The 21,427-nt window shown below is 35.0% G+C and overlaps 5 protein-coding genes and 3 pseudogenes across 5 annotated transcripts; 3 read left to right on the top strand and 5 right to left on the bottom strand.

The window, feature by feature from the left end:
• Nucleotides 1-2,651: 2,651 nt before the first annotated feature.
• Nucleotides 2,652-3,016, bottom strand: LOC123891774 (annotated as a pseudogene).
• A 491-nt stretch (nucleotides 3,017-3,507) lies between these two features.
• Nucleotides 3,508-4,233, top strand: LOC123891773 (annotated as a pseudogene).
• A 771-nt stretch (nucleotides 4,234-5,004) lies between these two features.
• Nucleotides 5,005-6,413, top strand: LOC123891772 (probable protein phosphatase 2C 43). Its single transcript, XM_045941667.1, has 2 exons — nucleotides 5,005-5,290; nucleotides 5,500-6,413. Exons 1-2 carry the CDS (start codon nucleotides 5,005-5,007, stop codon nucleotides 6,411-6,413), a joined length of 1,200 nt encoding a protein of 399 aa, XP_045797623.1.
• Nucleotides 6,414-7,962: 1,549 nt separating this feature from the next.
• Nucleotides 7,963-9,339, top strand: LOC123891771 (probable protein phosphatase 2C 68). Its single transcript, XM_045941666.1, has 2 exons — nucleotides 7,963-8,110; nucleotides 8,429-9,339. Exons 1-2 carry the CDS (start codon nucleotides 7,963-7,965, stop codon nucleotides 9,337-9,339), a joined length of 1,059 nt encoding a protein of 352 aa, XP_045797622.1.
• Nucleotides 9,340-9,843: 504 nt separating this feature from the next.
• LOC123890214 (senescence-specific cysteine protease SAG39-like) lies at nucleotides 9,844-11,525 on the bottom strand. Its single transcript, XM_045939782.1, has 2 exons — nucleotides 10,870-11,525; nucleotides 9,844-10,488 (listed from the first exon to the last, which is right to left on the bottom strand). Exons 1-2 carry the CDS (start codon nucleotides 11,309-11,311, stop codon nucleotides 9,896-9,898), a joined length of 1,035 nt encoding a protein of 344 aa, XP_045795738.1. The 5' UTR covers nucleotides 11,312-11,525; the 3' UTR covers nucleotides 9,844-9,895.
• Nucleotides 11,526-12,200: 675 nt separating this feature from the next.
• Nucleotides 12,201-14,891, bottom strand: LOC123889282 (sigma intracellular receptor 2-like). The gene is made up of 2 exons (XM_045938551.1): nucleotides 14,332-14,891; nucleotides 12,201-12,966 (listed from the first exon to the last, which is right to left on the bottom strand). Exons 1-2 carry the CDS (start codon nucleotides 14,767-14,769, stop codon nucleotides 12,787-12,789), a joined length of 618 nt encoding a protein of 205 aa, XP_045794507.1. The 5' UTR covers nucleotides 14,770-14,891; the 3' UTR covers nucleotides 12,201-12,786.
• A 1,273-nt stretch (nucleotides 14,892-16,164) lies between these two features.
• Nucleotides 16,165-18,968, bottom strand: LOC123889280 (annotated as a pseudogene).
• Nucleotides 18,969-19,579: 611 nt separating this feature from the next.
• LOC123889281 (protein ENDOPLASMIC RETICULUM-ARRESTED PEN3) lies at nucleotides 19,580-21,390 on the bottom strand. Its single transcript, XM_045938550.1, has one exon. The coding sequence runs from the start codon at nucleotides 21,298-21,300 to the stop codon at nucleotides 19,861-19,863; it is 1,440 nt and encodes a 479-aa protein (XP_045794506.1). The 5' UTR covers nucleotides 21,301-21,390; the 3' UTR covers nucleotides 19,580-19,860.
• Between the last annotated feature and the right edge of the window lie 37 nt (nucleotides 21,391-21,427).

Raw genomic sequence — 21,427 nt, 5'->3', positions numbered from 1 at the left:
ATATATCCAAAGTCCAAACAAGTCGAATCCGAGGTTTGGTACCTTTAGTTCTCGAGATATCCACTTGGTGGTTTTATTTTAATTTGTTGTTTTCAACTAAAAATAGAACAAGAACAAGAACCACCATCTAGACCTAGACCTGACACCTACATATCTCTTCTCTCTCCCCGGAAATCCAATTTTACCCTCGAATAAAAACTTCGGAAAACATGTTCCATATTTTGTATTCAAGGTAAAAAAATCGAAAAATGCGTTCCGAAGTTTTTATTCAAGGGTAAAAATGAAAATACGAGGGGGTGGGGAGATAATTTTTCTACTATTATTCTGAAAGCTTGAACTATGTGGACTACAGCTGGTGGGGACAAAAGAACGAACCTCCTCATGGTTAGCCACCAAAAGAGAGGTGTGTGTGTTTGGTTATGTGGTGATGAAAATTGAGTTTGGTAGAATTGAGTTTAACAAAATTGATTTTGATTAAAAATGAGTTTAGCTGAATTGATTTATGTTTAGGTTGCGTTTGATCCTACTTATTTAAGACTTAAAAGCTACTTTAAGAATAAAGTTGAAAATAAAAACTTTAAACTTAAAGTAGAAGTTGTTTGGTATTTATTATTTTTTTTAACTTAATTATCACTTTTAAGTTAAATCTGTTTGGTCAAATATTTTTATAAAAGTTTTGATATTTTAATACAAATTTATCATAAATAATAGGCTTATGAAATTCATATTTTTTTAATAAAAAAACATTATATAACATTGTTTGGATATTTTAGAAAATAGATGAACATTGTTTGGATTGATGTAATATAATGAAATGAAGCAAAATAGGGTGAGGTGGAATGGAATTGAGCGAAATGAAATAAATCTTCCATTTCATTGTTTGGATATTTTAGAAAATAGATGAACAAAATTGAAGGTAAGTGATGGTATGAGATGAAATCAATTTCATCCTATTTCATTCCATTATTATTTTTTTTCAAATCCAAACAATATAACATTAATCTATTTCATCTCTTTCCATTTCATTTCATCTCATTCCATCAATCCAAACATAGACTAAATAGGTTTTATTTCATGATAAGCGATAATTCAATTTTTTTTTACGATAAACGATAATTCAAGTTTTTTTCTTCTTCAAGTCCGGATGCCTTTAAATAGGCTTACAATAAGATTGTTAAAACAAAATAGGCTTACAATAAAAAAATATTAGTTAAAATAGGTTAATAACTAACGGGTCTGGTTATGGTGCATAAGTCAAACTTATGCACAGTGCATAAGCTTACTTCCTACACCCCAGCTCATTTGCTTCCTACACCATGCATAAATCCCAACATAATTAGTTCGTACACCCCAGGTCATTTTGTCATACACCCCCCAACATAATTGTTTCGTACACCCCAGCCGACGTCATACACCCCCCAACATAATTGCTTCGTACACCCCAGCTCATTTTGTCATACACCCCCCAACATAATTGTTTCGTACACCCCAGCTGACGTCATACACCCCCAACATAATTGCTTCGTACACCCCAGCTCATTTCGTCATACATCCCCCCTAAGCTCATCTCCAAACTAATTGCAACTAACGATTATCCTTTCTAATTCACTTTTCTGTCCAAAATAAAACCAACGCCAACAACAACACGAAATCACCATGCATAAACATGCTTTATGGACCATGACCACTCACCATTCATCACCATCACAAAAATTATCATCACTGTCACCGAAATCATCATTTATTGCCATCACAGAGCTCATCACCATCGCCGGCAACATCACAACATCACGGGAATCATCATTCATCGCCAAGTTCGAAATTAGTGATTGAAAATGGTTTCTTAATGGTATATCAATTCTTAATAATAATTTCATTGTTCTTTTATTTTATTAGAAACCATTACACAATTTCTTTAAACATTCCTTTTCCCTTTTAGTGAAGGTGTGTCTCACGACACCGACACGAGGTTACATTCAACTATTCTGTTTTCTCAAATTATTACCAGTTTTGACACTTCAATGTTCGTATCTTGTCTGATATTTGTGTCTACGTCAATACTTCATAGATTAAGCGACATATTTCTTTATCAGGTACACTATCAGCTGATGAATGGGATGCAGCATATTTTTACATGTCATTTGTATTGAGAAAGGTCAGTAGCAAAGTAATTGAATTGGCTAGTTCATGCTTATAATGCCACCATGTACATTACTGCAAGAAGACAATTGTGTTTATCTAAGTGTAAGAATGCTGAACATAAAGTATATTTGAATGGTGAACATCAATAGGAAGGAGATTCATGTATTAATGAAGTGCTTATTAGAGTAAAAGATATATATGAGTAATAATTTGAATGCAACTTATTGGAAATAAAATACTTACTAATAACATTGAGATAGGAAATCAGTAAATTTTCTTATAGCACTTGAAATTTTCTTTAGAGCAAGACACATAAGAAAAATTTGTCTTCTTGTCTTGCATAATATTTCAAATTGCATACATTCTAGTAATTCTACTATGTGAGTCACATTCAAATTGTTCATGTGAGTCATGGTGTATGATGTGCTCTATCTCCATATATTCTTCACAGTCATTTTAGGCCATCCAACTTCATTTGAACTTCAGAACAATACTTGGATAATTTTACTTCATTTGAACTTCTTGTACTTGAGTCTTTTCTCCTCAAGTGCCCACTCTTTCATCAAACCCTTCCACTTGTGCTCAAAATTGTCACTAAGTCTTGCTGCAATTCTGTAAACATCATCTCTTCGAGGGTAACACAATCCATGATAGAATACAAACCTCATATCATCAGCAAATTCATCGGGCGGTGAATATGATTTCAATTTGCACTCATTATCTTTCAAACCAATTGCCTTCTTCACTTTTGACTTGTTCTCTAAACAACCCTTCAAAAACTTGATATCAGGAGGTGCTTTCCAAGACCAACCATCTCTTCTTCTATCATTCTCTTCACAATCACCCAACACTGCATCTTTTTGTAATGTTCCATTGCCTTTCTCTCCCTCTTGGTGAGCTTTCTTCATCTATTTCTCCTCTAAATTTCTCAATTTATTTAGGTTTAAACTCTAAATCAGTTTAATATTGTAGCCGGCTTGTTTCTCTTTTCCATCAAAACCCTGGTTTTCATTTAAAAATTCCATCTTTTCAACATTAGCAATGGATTGTAGTGATGATGATGCGCCATTTTTTAAGAAACCCTCAAGTTACTCTTTCATATTTCCTACAAAACTCCTTAGAGATTCTCATTCAAACTTCCAAATCCAATTCTGGTCGTTCCAACCTTGCTTCCAAAACAATTCTCCCTGCAATTCTCAATAGCCTTCAATCACAAACCCCTCTTTTAGATCATCATATTCTATCTCTATGTTTCAAGCTACTCAGAAACTTGTGTGCTGGAGAAATTCTAAACCAGAATTTGTTTCTTCAGTTTGATGATGGAGTTGGTTTCTTATGTTTTTTAAGTTGTGACACTGACTTCTTCTTCAACTGAAACCTGCTAGTTTTGGCGAGGATTGGATAAAGTTGCTTCGTTCAAGAATTTGCCTTGAAGAATCTCAATTGCCTGTATTGTTTTCTAAATTACAGTTTAGGGATATTCTTGACTGTGAAGATACCAAGTCAAGAGATGACCAGTTTTCATCTGAACAAGTGTTTCTTCTGCAAATACTATCGGAAATTTTGAATGAGTGAATCCGAGATGTTACTATTTCAAAGGATGTTGCATTGTTTGTTTATGGAATATTCAAGAAATCTATCAGGGTTCTTGAGCAAGCAGTTAGAGGCAATTCCGGTCTTCCCAGTGGCATTACTGCAGTCGATGTTCTTGGCTACTCTCTTAATATGTTGAGGGACATCTGTGCTCATGACAGTATGCAAGGTAATGAAGAGGATGCAAACAATGTTGTCAATGTGTTATTGTCATATGGTCTCATTGAGTTGCTTTTGATTCTGCTTGGGGACCTTGAACCTCCGGCAATAACCAGGAAAGGTATTCTACTGCTATTGCAGCAGTGTGTTACCGATGAAGACAATCCTTACCTGAGAGAATGGGGCATATGGTGTGTTAGGAATATATTGGAGGGCAATGAGGAAAATCAAAAGGTAGTTGCTGAGTTGCATCTGCAGGGATCGTCTGATGTGCCTGAAATTTCTGCACTTGGTCTTCGAGTCGACATTGATCCAAAAACTAGGCGTGCAAAGAAATAATGCTACATTGTAATGTGTATCACGGTTTTAAGAAATAATGGAAGTTTATGGTTACAGTGCATATTCAGCAGAATAATAATATGTCTGAAAATAGTCTGAGGAAAGTTGTTGCTGAAATGTTATTTAAAATTATTCTAAAGTTATTTAAAATTATTTATATATAGTTTTAAAAGAATTAATTAATGTCATTATTATTGATGATTTGTTAAACGTGTGATTACTTGGTCAAGAGTATCATAAGCAATGAATCCTAGTTAATAGGGTCTTGTGGTTTTACAATGCAAAATATAAGGATGAAACAGAATGATACTATATGGAACCATTAGAAAAGAAAAGCTGCAATCACGTTTTAAACAAAGGGCTCCTCTCTTCTTTGTTTGCATGTGTGACCAAAACCCGACAGCTAAAATAGAGAAATTATTTTCCTCTTTTTCATAAAATTGAGTTCTTATCTTCCTGGACTACATCACCTGTATCTATTAAATTCGCGCATTCGCGCTGTTCTGTCACCTCGGGTATGATTCATACCGGAGAAGATCCTGTTGAATATGGGGGATTTACGCTTATGAGGCGGATAAATCCATAAGGACAGTGTATGCCTCAGGTATTGTTTCACGGTTCACTATTTTGCATGTGATTCATAGTTGGTATGTGATTTCATGGGTGTTTAGTATGCGGTTGTCGACATCAAATTACTATACTCACAAAAATAAGTTCCTATGATCTCTATTTTGTAAAACATGTTCTTCAAGAAGTCAAAAACCAAAGATAATGCTTCCATTTGTAAAACATGTTCTTTTTGGGACCCCTTATCAACAGTATTTTCAAATTGAAGACCCTCAGGCATTTGCTAATGACCCTCTGGCGTGGTCGAGGCCACTAGTTAGGTATTACTCTGGCGAATTCTCCATGGCTGCGGTTCAGGCGAATGTGGATATGGAAGATAAGTGCCAAGTTGAAGTTGGCATTGATGCACTCTTTGTTGGAATTTATGATGGCCATAAAGGCGACACGGTTTCCATCTATCTTAAAGATCATATCTTCAGGGAACTAATCAGTGAGTCTTTATTTCATTTTTAATCTTTGTTTCTTTCTCCTTTGCATTTTAATTCATGTATGTGTGTGTGTCTTTTATTATTTTATTATCATTACACTGTGTATACATCAATGTGTATTATAAAACATGTATATATATATTGTCATGTGTAGTGTAGCATTGTTTTAACATGGATGTTTGACGAGGAAATTATCTGGTTATAAATTCAGGGCTTATTCAGGAGAATAATAACAATATGAATGAGAACATTATGAAGCAAGTTGTTGACCATATGGAGAAAGGTTTTATGGAGTCTGCTGGAAGAAATGTTTTTGTTAGTTCAGGTTGTTTGATTTGTCTCATACGGAGAGGGAAGTTATATGCCGCCAATGTTGGAGACTCGCGCGCTGTACTCGGTTCTCTGAAGGGCATTGGTAAACTTGAAAGATTGGCTGTTAAACAGATTGTTAAAGATCACAATATTGATCATCGAGAAGTTCAATCAGCAATCAGGGACTTGCAGCCAGATTTTCGTGATATAGATTACAATATTAATTTTCGTACCTGTATAATGATTGCAGAAAAAGGTTTAATCGAGACAACTAGATGTATAGGATATGCATATTTGAAGGAGGAGGTCAATGAAAGTGACTCATTTGAAATCCCGAGTTGGGAAAGAGTGCCTGGACGTTTTACAAGACCTTTGCTAACATCGCAACCACATGTTTATTCAAGAATCTTAAGAGACTCTGATAAATTCATTATATTTGGATCTAGTGGATTTTGGAAAGGGATATCAAATAAGGATGCTGCTAAAGTTGTTAACACCAGTCCACGAGATGGAATCGCAGAAAGACTTGCCACACTTGTTTTACAGAAAGGGGCTAATATGAGGGGAACAAGATATAGTCAACTTATAGGGATGCCTAAGAGTAATCAAATTAGTGGGTCGGACACACGCATTCACAATTATTTTCAATTTAGATCGGCTTATCATTATGATATAACTGTAGTTGTTGTATATTTGGACAACAACAGGTCAAATAGGGAGGGTGTGATGCTAGAGATGAACTCCTATAGCAGCTGCGATGACGGATTTCAACAATCAGAGTTTACAAATTTCTATAATAATGCTAATGCGTGACACATGTATACCTAGGAAATAAGATGCCATAGTTTTTTTTCATTTTCTCAGTTCGGTTGTAAGCGTCACAATGATTACGCCTCTGCCTTAATTTTCTAAATAGAAGTTTGAAAACATTTCTATTACACTGCATACATACAGTTTTACAGTACTCAGTTGTTTATTATCTGAACTAGAGCATGGAGTAAGTAATTGTGAAAGCCTATACGGTATTCTTTCCTCTATTACATATGATACAATTTGCAGCGAACAAAATTTAGAGCCAAAAAAAGGCATTCCATGCAGCTAGAAAATTACAATACTTTTTTTAAATAGAAGTTTGATTACGATATTCTTTCCTCTATTACATATGATACAGTACTTTTTTTAAGGCCAAATAGGGTAGGAAATGATAAACTAACCTCAGTCCTTCCTGACATACAATCAAGAGTTTATAACTGACTCTTGACAGATTGTACAAAATCAGGATTTGGCCTAGTGAATGGCATCCCAAAGAACAGACCAGAAAAATTATTGCGGACTGTCCTTAATAAGATTGTTTCTAAAAAAACATAAATGCGACGAAATATTAAAAAAACAACTGAATCAATATTTTAGTCCTTGAAATTGTAGTCGTCAGACAATTTTGTATCTAAAATTAACAAAATTCCAAATGTCCACTGAGATAGAAAATCCTTCATCCGTCATCACATCACATTACTCCATTTGCAATGGTCATTGCATACTTTGTGAAATTTTGCAAAATAGACTACATGAAATTATGCACATTAGGGTACACTTAAATGCGATGAACAAAAGTTTCAATATTCTTTAGTATTAAGGTTATATTGTGACGCAGTTATCTTTGTCTTTCAGAAAGATCTGAGGAAGGACTTAGAACAGATAGAGTCACATTTAACATAATAGTGTTACTAATGTAACATAGATTCATAAATCTTACCAGGAAGAGGATGAATGAGTGCTGAGAGTGTGGAAATAAAAATCTGAATGTGGTTGAATGAATGAATATTGAATACTAGTATGTATGTATTTATAATGTAACTGAAAATCAACTAACTTGTAACAGAAAATGAAAAGCCTCAACAGAAATACCCATATATTAACTTCTCCACTTTATATGAGATTATTTTGTAAAAGTAGTTGATTTTCTGTTACACGATAGTTGATTTTCAGTTACATTATAAAGTGGAGAAGTTAATATATGTGTATTTCTGTTGAGGCTTTTCATTTTCTGTTACAAGTTAGTTGATTTTCAGTTACATTATAAATACATGCATACTAATATTCAATATTCATTCATTCAACATTTCAACCACATTCAGATTTTTATTTCCACACTCTCAGCACTCATTCATCCTCTTCCTTTCTCCTTCAATCGTTTCTTTTCTTTTCTTGTCTTCAAGAAGAGAAACACAAGATCATGGTTTCGTTTCTAAATAATCTTTTCGGCTCCCCTTACAAAAAGTATAATTTCAAAGCTGATCTGTTTAATAAAGACCCTCTGGCGTGGTCGAGGCCACTGGTTAGGCATCACTGTGGCGAATTCTCCATGGCTGCAGTTCAGGCGAATAAGGATATGGAAGATCAGAGCCAAGTTGAAGTTGGCACTGATGCACTCTTTGTTGGAGTTTATGATGGACATAAAGGCGACGCCGCTTCCATCTATATTATAGATCATATCTTCACTGAACTATTAAGTGAGTCTTTTCATTAATTTGTTCATTCTTCTTTCATTTTCATTCATATGTGTTTGTTATTATCTTATTAACATTGCCTATTTTGTTTCTTACCTTTAATTCTTTGAATGCTGTTCTTTGAGTGTGGATATGAAATTGTATATCCAAGAATTGAGGAGATGGAAAATGTTTTCTTAATTATAAACACTGAAGAAATCAAGAAAATTAATCTTTCTTGTACTTTTGGTCTAAATCAATGTGTGCAGATATATTTTTGAATGAGTTAACATATAGTATATATAAAGTTTGATGAGGAAATAATCTGGTTATAAATTGCAGGGATGATTCAGCAGAATAATAACTCTATGAATGAGATTATTCTGAGGCAAGTTGTTGACCAAATGGAGACAGGTTTTAATGAGTTTGCTAGAATTAGTTTTGAGCAACATCATGAGGTACAGAAGAGTTTTGTTAGTTCAGGTTGTTTGATTTGTATCATATGGAAAGGGACGTTATTTGTCGCCAACGTTGGAGACTCGCGCGCTATACTCGGTTCTCAGAAGGGCATTGGTAAAAGATTGGTTGTTAAACAGATGGTTAGTGATCACAGTTTTCTAAATCCAGATATTAAACAAGAATTCACTGAATTGCATCCAGATTATAATAATCGTAGTCGCTACCATAGCATTGAAGTTAAAGGCTTAATCGAGACAAGTAGATGTATAGGATATGCATATATGAAAAATGCACTGTTCACCAAAAGGAGATCATTCGAAATCCCATTGTCTGAAGTAGTGACTCCACCTTTTACAAGACCTTTGCTATCATCACAGCCAGAAGTTTTTTCAAGAGTCTTAAGTGACAGTGATAGATTCATTATATTTGGATCTGGTGGATTTTGGAAATTGATTTCAAATGAGAAGGCTGCTAGAGTTGTTAACACCAGTCCACGAGATAGAATCGCTGAAAGACTTGCCATGCTTGCTCTAGAGAAGGGGGCTGGTAAAAGGCGGATAAAATATCGTGACCTTATAGAGATTCCTAAGAGTAATTGTATTAGTGGGAACAATGGCAATCAAAATTATGGATTTAGATCGGCTTATCATGATGATATAACTGTGATTGTTGTCTATTTGGACCAAAGGCCATATAGGGAGGGTGTGACGCCAAAGATCAACTCCTATGCAGGCTACGATTACGCAGTTCAACAATCAGAGTTTACAAATTTCTATAATAATGCTAATGTGTGACACATGTATAACTAGGAAATAAGATTCCATAGTTTTTCATTTACTCAGTTCTGTTGTAAGTATCACAATGATTATCTCTCTGCCTTAATTTTCCAAATGGAAGTACAAAATGAAGCTAGTACAATCTCATTCAATCATAGTTAATTTCCTCTTGATTTTATGCCTGTGGATGTTGAAGTCTGTCTATTTATCTTCTCCTTTCTCTATAATGTATATCTATTCTAGTTATATTTTAGAAAGATATTAGCAACAACCTAGCCGTATTCCACAAGATGGGGTTGGCTAATGAATCGAACAGCGTCTTAATATTTTAAGCCTTTACTTGTTAGCTTTGTTGCAAAACTATATATAACCGTTCCCCAAACATGATAACATGAGAGGATTGTGTTAGCTAAAGAAAAAGAAGGGTGGTCAATAATATTTACTCTTAATATATTCATTAATGTGTTTATAAATGCACAAGTATAACTAGTAGATAAATATAATATACACATAGTCTAGAAACCATGGTGAATGTTACAATGTTTAGGTAACATATAAGCATTAAGTTTGGAATTTAAGCAGTAGGGTAAGATGCTTCCATTGCAATGCCACAAAGTCCTTCAGCAGCATCAACTCCTCTTTGCATCCTAATGTATCCTTCTTCACCCCAATCAGTTCCCCAAGAATTCTTAACCAACCAATACTTGGTTCCATCATTACTTACGCCATATCCGACAGCAGTAACACCGTGATCTAACTCAGTTCCACATGAACCAGTAAAAACACCACTTTTATAAAATTGAAAGTCAGATCCACTAGCATCAATAGCCACAGAAATTGGTTGATTTGCCACAGCTTTTTGTAGTGCCTGCTCATTGTTGGCAGGAACATCTTCATACCCGGTAATTGTAACGGCATTGATGGATGCTTTGTTTGCATTGCATGTTCCATCAACACCTTGATATGGGTATTTGGCTTCAGTACTAAGTCCATGATTTTGAATGATGAATTTGAAAGCATCATCCATAAGACCTCCTTCACAACCTTGGTCAACACCTTTTGTGTCACAATCAACAAGTTCTTGTTCTGATAAAGAAATCAACTTTCCGGCAGTCAACTTATGGATTCCTTCAGTTGCTGCAACTGCAGAGAATGCCCAACAACATCCTACCAATGATAAATTAAAATTAGCCAGAGTTAGATGATAATTAATTTTTGACCACATGTAGAATTTTGAATACATTACTTATTTGATACTCCCTTCGTCCTAAAATGAGTGATCCAGTTTGACTATGTGTACTATTCACATATCTTCTTTTGACCATATTTTTCTACTAATAAATAAAAACAAATATTAGCATATATAAAATGTTGTTAGATTTGTTCCGATGAATATATTTAGAATACCAACTTCTTCTTCTTTTTTATATAATTTTTACTATTATACAATTAAAGATATTAATGGTTAAAGTTATGCATTGGCAATTTGGCATGTGTAAAACATTCAACTGGATCACTCATTATGGGACGGAAAGAGTGAACACTTACCACATTGGCCTTGGTTCTTCACAGGTGTTACTGCACCTTTCTTCCTCCAATCCACCGTAGATGGAATTGCACTTACATTTTCATATTTAAAACTTGTTGTCTTTGTGATTGATGAGCACATATGCCCCTTAAATTTGTTTCTAGATGCTATGAACTCGTCGTTTGTGAGGTCCACGAATTGATTAACGCCTAGTGTGTATCGCTTGTTATTGGCAACATTGTTGAAAGCTTCAATATAATTCACATTTTCTGCGAATATCTTGAAACGTTTCTCCCTTTCTTGAGAATCCTTATAAACTTTTCCATATTGATCCATCCATTGCTCGTGCCTTTCATTCATGGTGCCATCTTGAAGAGTGCGAGAAGTGACTTGAATAGTCCACAATCCCAAACATAGGAGCAATGCCAATGAAATATGATATAATTGATTATTGGTTGCCATGGTAGCTAGTGAAGTGTGACAAATAATTGCTATATATGAAGTTGATTAGTTGTGAGAAGAGTGTGTGGTGCTTGTAGTACTCAAGAATATTTGAGGTATTTATACTATGCAATTTGACTATGAATTGAATATTAACATTCTATTAGATTTGGATTTGAAGATTAAAACAAAACTATGTTCTATATACATACCCGAGAGAATTTTCTGAATAAGACTCTTGAGTTTGGACCTATCTAGGACAATTTATATATCAAAAGAGGCTTAGTTACAACGTGTTAAAATACTAATCCACTTTATGTAAAATACTAATCCAATTTATATATCAAAAAGAGGCTTAGTTTTGGATTATAAAAAAGTGAAGGTTTGATTATATAATCAACTTTATGTGCATGAGAATCGCTGATTAGAAATTAGCGTAGAACAATGTAATCAACTCAGCTACACATCTTATTTGAATATGTACTGATACACTGTTGAGGTGGATAATTCTAATAGGTCCAAAATTAATAAACATTATTTATAAACCTATCAGAATTATCCATTCCAACTTGGTATATACTATACATAGTTCCATATAGTTCACTGATTAAGCCTTATGTAACTATGTAAATGGTCAATGTTAAGAAAAGTAAACCAAAGTTTATAACCTCTTGTCACAAACAAAGCAAATAATGTTAAGAAAAGTATGCAGGGAATTATTCACTTTTACTATGTGCATTCTTTTTCAGTTTTGTGTTCTCACTATCTTGTTTTTGTATCTATCTGAACTAGTTTCTGCATACTTGAATAGTTATACTATCTATCAATGACCATAGTTTCTGCATGCTTGAACTAGTTTTTGTATCTATTTGAAGGTGAATAAACATTTAGCTTAAGCAATCATGGCAATAGTTAGCATTTATTTCTAATCATGGCAAAGTAATCAACACAATGGAATTTGATGTATACATGAATCAAAATATTTTTCTCAAATACCTAAACATAGGACACACAAAGAATTAAATAGAGTAAATGAGCATTTCTGTACTCAAAATTGTAAGAGTCGAACAATTTAGTCCCTCAAATTTACGAATAGCTGATTAGTCTCTTAAAGAAAGTTAATCAATTTAGTCGATCCGTCAAAATATTGCTTTTATAAACATTCGTCAAAACTAAGGAAAAACTACATATTGATTTGAATAATCTCTTGCTACATACATCAAGATAAATATTTCAAAATTGTAGTGTTAAACTTAGAAAAAGAGCTATATTGACCGATATTGTTCAATTTAAGAGACTAAATTGCTATTTCACAAATTTGAGGAACTAATTTCAATAACCCTAACAATTTCAATGATTAATCGATTAAATACAACCTCAACACTAAAAAGTACCAAAACGTGGTTAGACAAAGGAAATCTGCATGATACATCCTTTCACACCTACTAGTCTTCTTCTCTTCCCATTTTCTCAAATTTGATTCAATAAAAACTGTTTCAAGCTTGTTTTTTCCTCGCCATTGCAGGTCTCTTGCCAAAAGCTGATGAAGACTTTGAAGAATTTGTCAACAACCCTCTGAGAGTAGCTAAAACACCCAAACACATGAAAGGGAAATACATTGTCAATAGTTTATCAGATGCTTTCTTGGATCCCATCATTTCTGATAATACAGCAACCTACAATCCATAAACCACAAACAATCAAAAGATGTAAAGTTAAAAAGCTAGATATAGATTATTCAAACTGCAACAAAATCTCATTGTGACACCATTTATAGCCGGGATTAAGACTTTACTTAACTCAACCTCACAAAATCGAGTTATAAAGTGTGAAATAGCTTATAAGGTGAGAGATGACTCCCACTTATAAACACATTTTCAGGCTGCATCTCATCGAATGTGGAACTCTAAACACACCCCTCACGCCCAAGTTTGGATATCTGGAGCATGGCCTGATAGTGGTTGACCCAAAGGATCATGGATAGACTCATATTATATTGAAATTTGGATTGAGTCTAACTCCACCCTACAAAATCGGAGATTTTAAGGTGAGAGATGTCAGCGTTTATGAACTCTTTTTTAGGCTTTATCTCTTTTCAATATATTATCCCTCATTAAGCCGGCTTTTAAGGATGAGTTAGCTCAATCCAAAAACATAATAGACTATACCACCTCTATAATCGGTGAAACATATGTCATTTAAATCAATGCAGAGATTTACAACTTAGAAGACGAAGTTAGACAGGCCATGACATATACCTTGATAACAGGTTCTGATTATATTTGAAATCTAGCTAATCTAAAAAATTGCATAACCCACAAACAATCAAAATATGTCAAGTGAAAAGCAAGATATTCATTATCCAAAGTGTAACAAAATCACATTGTGACACCATCTATAGCTTTGATGAAGCTTATCTTAATTTGAGTTTAACTTAACCTCACAAAACAAACTTAGCCAACGTTTGGTATCATGGTAGGTATGTCAGAATCAAGGTGACTCATGGTGATTCTGCAAAATCACGGTGGATCACCGTGATTCTGGCATACTCACCGTGATACCAAACATACACTTAGAAGGTAAAAAATGCCTCTCAGTTATAAACCCATTTTCAAATCATATCTCATTCAATGTGCGAGTCTTAACACGCTACTCTTTCATCCAGGATTGGATATCTGGAACATAGCGGATGGTCTAACAGATCTTAGATAAACTAAATCATCTGAAATTTTGGATTGAGTCCTACAAAACTAACAATTTTTTTTGTATCAAATTCAGAGAGCAAACTTGATAACCATTTGGACATTATCTAACAACTACAAATGCAAAAACATAGCAAAATATAATTTTCAAAAACTAGAACCCTAATTACATTTTCTCTACTCTCCAACTACATATAGAACCCTAATCATACAACACTACCAAAAAATCTATAATGTTCAACCACAAAAAATAAGATGACCCATATAAATTTTTTTCAAAAAAATACTAATTTATAAAAGATTAAAAAAATATAAATTTGTAAAAGAAAAAGAAAATACCATAGAAGTGGAAAGAGAAACACCATAGATCAAACAAGTGGTATTAAACCAAGGCTTAGAAGATAACATAGCATAGAGATTGATAAGAGAAAGAGGCCATTGAAAGACAAGTTCTAGCCAAATAAGACCAACAAAGAAATGTGGTTTTTCAGCAACAAGATAATCACCATATTCATTGGTGTACCATGTTTTAACATTGACAAGAATATCAGGAAAGTAGGATAGAGGGAGACATGTTTGAGCATCTATCAATGGTGCTACAATTGCTATCAATAGAAACAATAGGAACAAGATTGCATCTACAAGATTTAACACAACACCCATGTTTGGTTTTTTTTCTTGTTTGTTTGTTTGTTTGTTTGTGTGTGAGAGATTGAGGGATCTTGGAAGAAGAAAAAGAAGGATCTTTCTTGGATCCTTGGAAATTCCACTGAACATAAAGCCGGTCTTTTGAAAACCATACGGGTCAGACCACAACCGGGCAAATGGCCGGTCCGGTCACTATGTTAAACCACTCATACATTTGAACCGGTCTAACCGATATAAACCGGTAGGGATCGGTTAAGTGGAAATAAGCTTTGATTTCTTTATCTTTTTCTGATATTAACACTTTGGCTCCTAGAGAAAAGGGTCACCGATAATTCAGAGTTTAACCGTAGGATAAGTTAAGTTTGACCAAAAATTATTTTCATTCGAAATTAAACTTGGATTCTTTGGCGTCCTAAGAAAAGATCATTGACCACTTAAGCTCAATTACTAAGCTTCAATTAATAATTTAGATTTCGATTGTAAGTTAAGTAAAGGTTGGCCAAGAAATGTTTCCATCAAAAATTGAATTTGAATTCTTCCTAACGGTTCATCTTAGGAGTGTTCATTAATCACTTTAGTCTAATTATTTGGTTAATAAACTTCAATTTATAGTTTAACATTTGTCTCATATAGTTTTCAAGTGTGTGTGACTTCTGTCTATGTGCTATCTCTGTTTTGAAAATAAATGTCATTTAAGATTTTTGTGCATAGATCAAGAAAAGTAATAAAATTATCACATATCATCACACTCATATTAAATTAATCTTATTAACTATTGTCATTATAAGAAAATCTTTATTTATTAACAAAGCTATAAATTATTTCATGGCGGCTTTTAACCCTCATTAACTCATTGGCGGTTCAACCATTAAATAAGTAAAATAAAAACCTGACAAAATGAAGGGGGAAAAATTTCCGAATAAATCTTTAACTTTCTAGGCCGCCAAAGTCTGAGGCGCCAAATGAAATTAAAGTTATTGACAGGTTTATCCGTCAAAATATTCTAAATAGAGAGAGTTCTTTTCATTTAGTGGACCCGCCAAGATATGTGATGGAAAAAACTAGAAGAGATTTTAGTGGCGGCCTAGGACACTAGTAAATTCAAAATTTGAATTTCAAATTAATTTGGTAGAGGTCTAGGCGGCCAGTAAGTTGTTTGTGTGTCAAGCTTTCCTGACGGTTCAGGCTGCGAATAAATTCATGTTTTATTTTTGAACTATAGATCCTTGCCGTTTTTTGGTTGTCAATATATTTTTATTTTTTTGGTTTTTCACCACCAGTTGAATCTGGTTCGGGGGTCAGTTCTGGCATCAGGTGATTCCAGTCCCCTCACAATCGCAGTTGTGGGGGTTGTCAATATATTTACCAACTAGCTATTTATGGACGGATTTTAACCGTCAATTGGCAGCCAATTAAGTGACATAGAGCGGAAAAAAATTAATTACTAATGAAATAAATAAATAAATAAATAGAAGACTAAACTTTCACATTCTAAAAATAGAGCGAAAAAAGAAATTCTTGAAGGGTAATGGTAGGTAGGTAGGTACTGCATAGCAACTAGAGCAAACAAAAGAGGTTAGAAAAGTCAAATCCAGAAACTACTAGGAAATCTATTTTTTTTATTGTCAAAAAAAAAAAAAAAAAAAAACTATTTTTTATTACAAAAATTAGAGTAAAATGTTATTCATATATATATAAGCAACATAGTTATAATTAACTGTATAGATATGCCAACCAACCAATACCCAGTGAAGCAACGATTTGGACACATAGAAGAACCAAAAGCTTGAGACACCATCAATGATGTAAATCAAACTTACTGAACTTGAATTTGCTTAAGCAACAATGAAATTGCTCATGCCAGCCTCAAGGTGACACTAGTTGATGTCAGTGTCAAGTATAAATGAAGCCTTTGCCCTTTTGTTTTTTTGCCAACATGATTATTGTTTGTCATCCTTTAAGGGTGAATGAATGGATAGGAGTTAGATGAATGAGAATTCACTTTGTCAATGAAAGAGAATCCATATTATGCTTTCTTAAGTTTCTCTTCCATCACACCACATAAAGATGTCTATTTTTCTGCTATAATTATGATCCTGGCAAGGACAACGAGCATTAGCATTTAGCACACATTCAACAAATATCAAATTTCACTGTCCGTATTGCTAGCATTGCTTCTAGAGTTCTAGAATTTCCTGTTATCAATGAATAATGTTTCACTGAAACAAAAATGTCTTTCTTCCATTTCTGCCCCTGCCAAATGTGCAGTCAATGCCCAAACCACGTATTTTGGAAAAGCTACAAAAGCGCAGACATTGAATTGAAATTCATTGTGCTAACCAAATATTTTCCTCGTCAGACACCTGAAACCGAAAGCTTAAGCCACTCATATGGTCTACCAGACTATCCATTATCAAAAGAATGTCGGTCATTCTTCTGTTTGACTTATCTTGTGCTTCAAATATGTGAACTTTGTTTTATACTTCAATCCAACTACAACCAGGATTTGGTTTCAGTCCGTTGTCTTTCATCAATTTCTGTACCCGTGCTACCTGATTCCACCAACCAACACTTGCATACAGATTTGCTAGCTGTAGAAGTGTCGCGGAGCACCCTGGTTCCAAGGATAACCTGCTTTCTGCTGCTAGGATGCTAATCCACACACTTCCATGAAGCCTGGTGGAAGAAAGTAGGGAACCCCATATCACAGCATTAGGACAAACAGGCATATTTTGGATGAAATCAAGAGCCTCAAGAAGCAAACCAGTTCTGGCTGCAAACCATGATCAACCATTGAACTGAAGTAAACTTGTCCTTCTTTAACAAGACCTTCATGCCGACACGAGGATAAGATTCCAAGGAAAGTTACAGCATCTGGATTAACACCTTGCTTTATCATCTCTTCAAAGAGATCAATTGCTTCTTGTGCAAGTCTGTGGTGTGCATACCCAACAATCATAGAATTCCATGTTACAACATCCATACTCACCATGTTTTCAAATATGTAAAAAGCATCATAAATTGCCCCACATTTGCAATACATGGCAATGAGAGCATTATTAACATGAAGGTAACAATGAAAACCCATTTGAATTATTTGACTATGGACACCTCTCCCATGTCCCAGTGCTCCACTACTCATACAAGCACTAAGCAAACTAGTGTAAGTAAAATAATTTGGTTTCAATTCTACACCCCTCATCTGATGAAAAAGCTCCAAGCACATATCAACACGCCATTCTTGTGCAAACCCAGCAATGATCGCAGTCCATGAAACTACATTTCTCTCAGACATTTCATCGAACACGCGGTACGCATCACTCAACAAAGCACATCTACTATACAAACTTATCAAAGAACTTCCAACATAAACATTAGCAATGAACCCAGTTGTTATTGCCAAACAATGATATTGAATACCTCCATAAAGATCACGTTTTGACCCACATGAACTCAAAGCATGAGACAAGAAACACATCAATTCCCAATCCTTGTTCCATCTCAAGAACAGAGGAATTAATAATAGTTTCATTAACAGTTTTTAAAGTAACTGAATTGCCACAAAGAGGATTTGTTGCAGTGTTGTCCAAAATGTCCTGAACTAGCCTAAGATGACTTCGACGATTTTCAATATCAGTGACACTTTTTTGGGGGGAAACGAGTTTAAGGATTCTTACAGCATTAGTTAAGTCTTTGTTTGGTCTTTTGGGTCCTAATTTGTGTGAAGAGAAAGGCCTCAAAATTTGATTTTGATGATGAAATGTTGGGATTCTGTTTCTTGGAAGGAATAACAGTGCTTTGGCCATTCTGAAGGGTTCCATAGCTTATGCCTGTAGAGACACATGTTGGCAAAGAGGCACGACACTAAACATTAGTAACTCCCAATTCTTTGTTGGAGGGAGGACTCATTAGAATTTCAGAGTTTTAAATATTCTATCATCGAAGTTGATTTATTTCAGTTTTCAATTCTATTGAATTTTTAATTATATTAAATATAATTACAGATGAATGAAATATAGGCGTACAAGCACCGCTAATTTTTGTTAGATTACAAATGACAGTCAAGAAATACACATTATTATTTACTAAATTACTACTAATAAAATCTGTGATGGAAGGATACCTGAAGATGGAGAATATTTGACCCAAAGCAAACAGCACTCCAAATTCTGGCAATAGTCAGTTGAAAATGGAAACGAGGGAAGTTCTTAACCAAAACAGACCACATCAATACTGAGGTTTCCACTGCAATCCTTTTGCTAGAAGACGGAACTTAACATTTGTACAACAAAAAATAACTAGTGGTAACACAAATAAGCTAGCTTATAGCTTATTATATGAGCTTATAAGCTTGTTTCAAAAAATTAGAGGTGTTTGGTAACAAGCTTTTTGTACTAGCTTATAGCTTTTTTTCAGATGCTATTTCAAGTAGCATTTGAGCTTATAGCTTATAGCTTATAGCTTTTTACACTTTATTCCATTTTTACCCTTTAATTTAATAACTACCCACTCTAAAAAATAAACTACCCACTATCAATTATGTAATTTTATATTTAATAACCACTTTAAAAGTTAATTTTACCAAACACTTTAATTTCAATAAGCTAGCTTTTCAGCTATCAGTTATAAGCTAGCTTTTCAGCTATCAGCTAGCTTATCAGCTATCAGCTAGCTTATAGCTTATTTTTACCAAACAGACCCGATATTGCTTACAAAGTGTTGCACAAAATAATAAAGCTCAATATTATTTAAGTAATCAAGTTAGCAAAACAAAGTACTAACATTTTCTCATTTGTTGATAACAATAGCTATATCTCCATCAACAGGTTCATCACTCACAAATCAAACTTCTCTTTCTCTGACATTTAAATCAGATATGACCACAATATAGAAGAGAATGAAAGTTCGTATTAAGAAAAATAGAGAAGTAAATAAAGTTGGTGTCAATAATGTATTACACTTGACCCAAAAGGTTAATTGATCTTGAACATCATAAGGAATTTACTTCAGACCTATTGTGGTTTATTCATGATATTTGAGCTAATATTACAACAAATGCAGCAAATAGAATGAAATGAATAAGACAAAGTAATAAAAACTGCATCAAATTATGGCTATTCACAAAAAATCAGAACATTAACCAACTCTATAGTTTTCATGGAGGAGCAAGAATCTTACAACAAAGTAACCCAACCCTATCGATCAAATCCTATCCGAAGGTCACAAAACAGAGATAGCTCCAGCGGAATGGGAACTCTCCCACACTTCAATACCTTCAACATCTTCTCTGCTAATAAACAACCTATCTCCACCACCTTCAATCTTCTTAATCACACCTTTCTCTGAGTCTTCTCTCTTATCAACAAAATTCCTCCTATAAACTCCCTCACCATCACTCTCCCTTTCCCTCTCACTCTCACACTCTACCACCTCTTGCACTCTCGACCAAACCTCCAACTCTCCACCTCTCGCCACAAAAACTTGCCCCTTGTAACAATGCACCACACTGCTAGTACTCCCATCACCACCATCTGTCCATAAACTAGGGTTCTTCTCCTTCAAATAAATCCAAGGATCATTACTCAAACGACGCATATCCGCCATAGCTAAATCCCCTGACTTTGAACAAAGCTTAAATAGTAACAATTTTTCAACATCAACATCTATAGCAGAAAATGAATCACCAAACCTACTACTCCTACCAGCCGCACCCGGTTCATTCGTTTCCCAAACCACTTCTCCAGACCTAGGGTCCCACAACCGGATATATCCGGAGTAACCAAAGGCTCCTCCGGTGACCGCGCTTCCGACGAGGACACCAGTTGCCGGAACCCAATTAAGCTTCCCGGGAGCCATGTGCTTTGCTTGGTTCCCCGATTGTCGACCTAACTCCGACACGATTTGGAGCTTAGCCTTATCAACCTCGAGGATGCAATTCTCTCTGTGAGGACAATCGAAAGAAGCGAAAACCGAATTCTCAGATGCGGTTATCGCGTTGACTCGCGCTTTGAAGATTCGCGGATCTAAAGGATCGCTCCAATGAACAGAACCTACGTGGCGACTACCGGAAAAGTTGTAGAAATGTAATCCGGCATCGGATTCAGTTCCGACAGCCGCGATCTCCGGCCAGACTCTACAAATCGAGTTGATCTCATCGAGGTGAGTACGAACGGTTGCGGAGTGGATAAGGTTCCAGTCGTAGCTAGAGAGTTGACCGCCGTGAGCGATCCAAACGGAGCCGTTTTCAGCGGCGGTGAAAGTAGAAGGAAGACCTTCTGATGCAGGACGAATGGAGCAAACGATGGATGCATCGATGCCGGAGAAAGGCGGTGGAGAAGTGGCGGAACGGAGGTGAGAGTCAATGCCATAGAAAAGAGCTTCGTCGGCGAGTTCTTGTTTGGAGAAGCGGCGGGAGGTGGAAGGGATGTGATTGGTTCGGAGAAGAGAGAGTAGGACGGAGAAGATTTCCGGGTCGCGGTCTATGAAAACCGGGTTCGGGTCGTTTGAAAAACGGTTAGAGAGTGCGAAGAGGAGAGAGTCTGGACCCCCGGAACGGATGGTAGTAAGAGTTGTTTCGAAGAGCTTCCCGCCTACGTTGAGTTTTATGCGGTCAGTTGCGTTGGACTCTGCCGTGCCGTGAGAAGTGCTTTCTTCCTCCATTAGTGAAAGAAATAACGTCTAATGCTTAATTGCTTATTGTGTTTTCTATTTTTGAAGCAACAATGCTTATGACTTATGAGTATCTTTTGCTCCTATACTGTGCAAACTAATTTACTAAAAGAAAACG

The sequence above is a fragment of the Trifolium pratense genome, linkage group LG6 (assembly GCF_020283565.1).
Source record: "Trifolium pratense cultivar HEN17-A07 linkage group LG6, ARS_RC_1.1, whole genome shotgun sequence".
Taxonomy (NCBI): domain Eukaryota; kingdom Viridiplantae; phylum Streptophyta; class Magnoliopsida; order Fabales; family Fabaceae; genus Trifolium; species Trifolium pratense.
This window is presented reverse-complemented; position numbering and strand designations above follow the sequence as displayed.

Coding starts and splice junctions, on each gene's coding strand:
- LOC123891772 (XM_045941667.1), top strand. CDS start 5,005: ATGCTTCCATTTGTAAAACATGTTCTTTTTGGGACCCCTTATCAACAG. Junction 5,291..5,499: donor TATCTTCAGGGAACTAATCA/GTGAGTCTTTAT, acceptor TTATAAATTCAG/GGCTTATTCAGGAGAATAAT.
- LOC123891771 (XM_045941666.1), top strand. CDS start 7,963: ATGGCTGCAGTTCAGGCGAATAAGGATATGGAAGATCAGAGCCAAGTT. Junction 8,111..8,428: donor TATCTTCACTGAACTATTAA/GTGAGTCTTTTC, acceptor TATAAATTGCAG/GGATGATTCAGCAGAATAAT.
- LOC123890214 (XM_045939782.1), bottom strand. CDS start 11,311: ATGGCAACCAATAATCAATTATATCATATTTCATTGGCATTGCTCCTA. Junction 10,489..10,869: donor GAAGAACCAAGGCCAATGTG/GTAAGTGTTCAC, acceptor TATCATTGGTAG/GATGTTGTTGGGCATTCTCT.
- LOC123889282 (XM_045938551.1), bottom strand. CDS start 14,769: ATGTTCAGTGGAATTTCCAAGGATCCAAGAAAGATCCTTCTTTTTCTT. Junction 12,967..14,331: donor TTTCTCTTTCCACTTCTATG/GTATTTTCTTTT, acceptor TATGGATTGTAG/GTTGCTGTATTATCAGAAAT.
- LOC123889281 (XM_045938550.1), bottom strand. CDS start 21,300: ATGGAGGAAGAAAGCACTTCTCACGGCACGGCAGAGTCCAACGCAACT.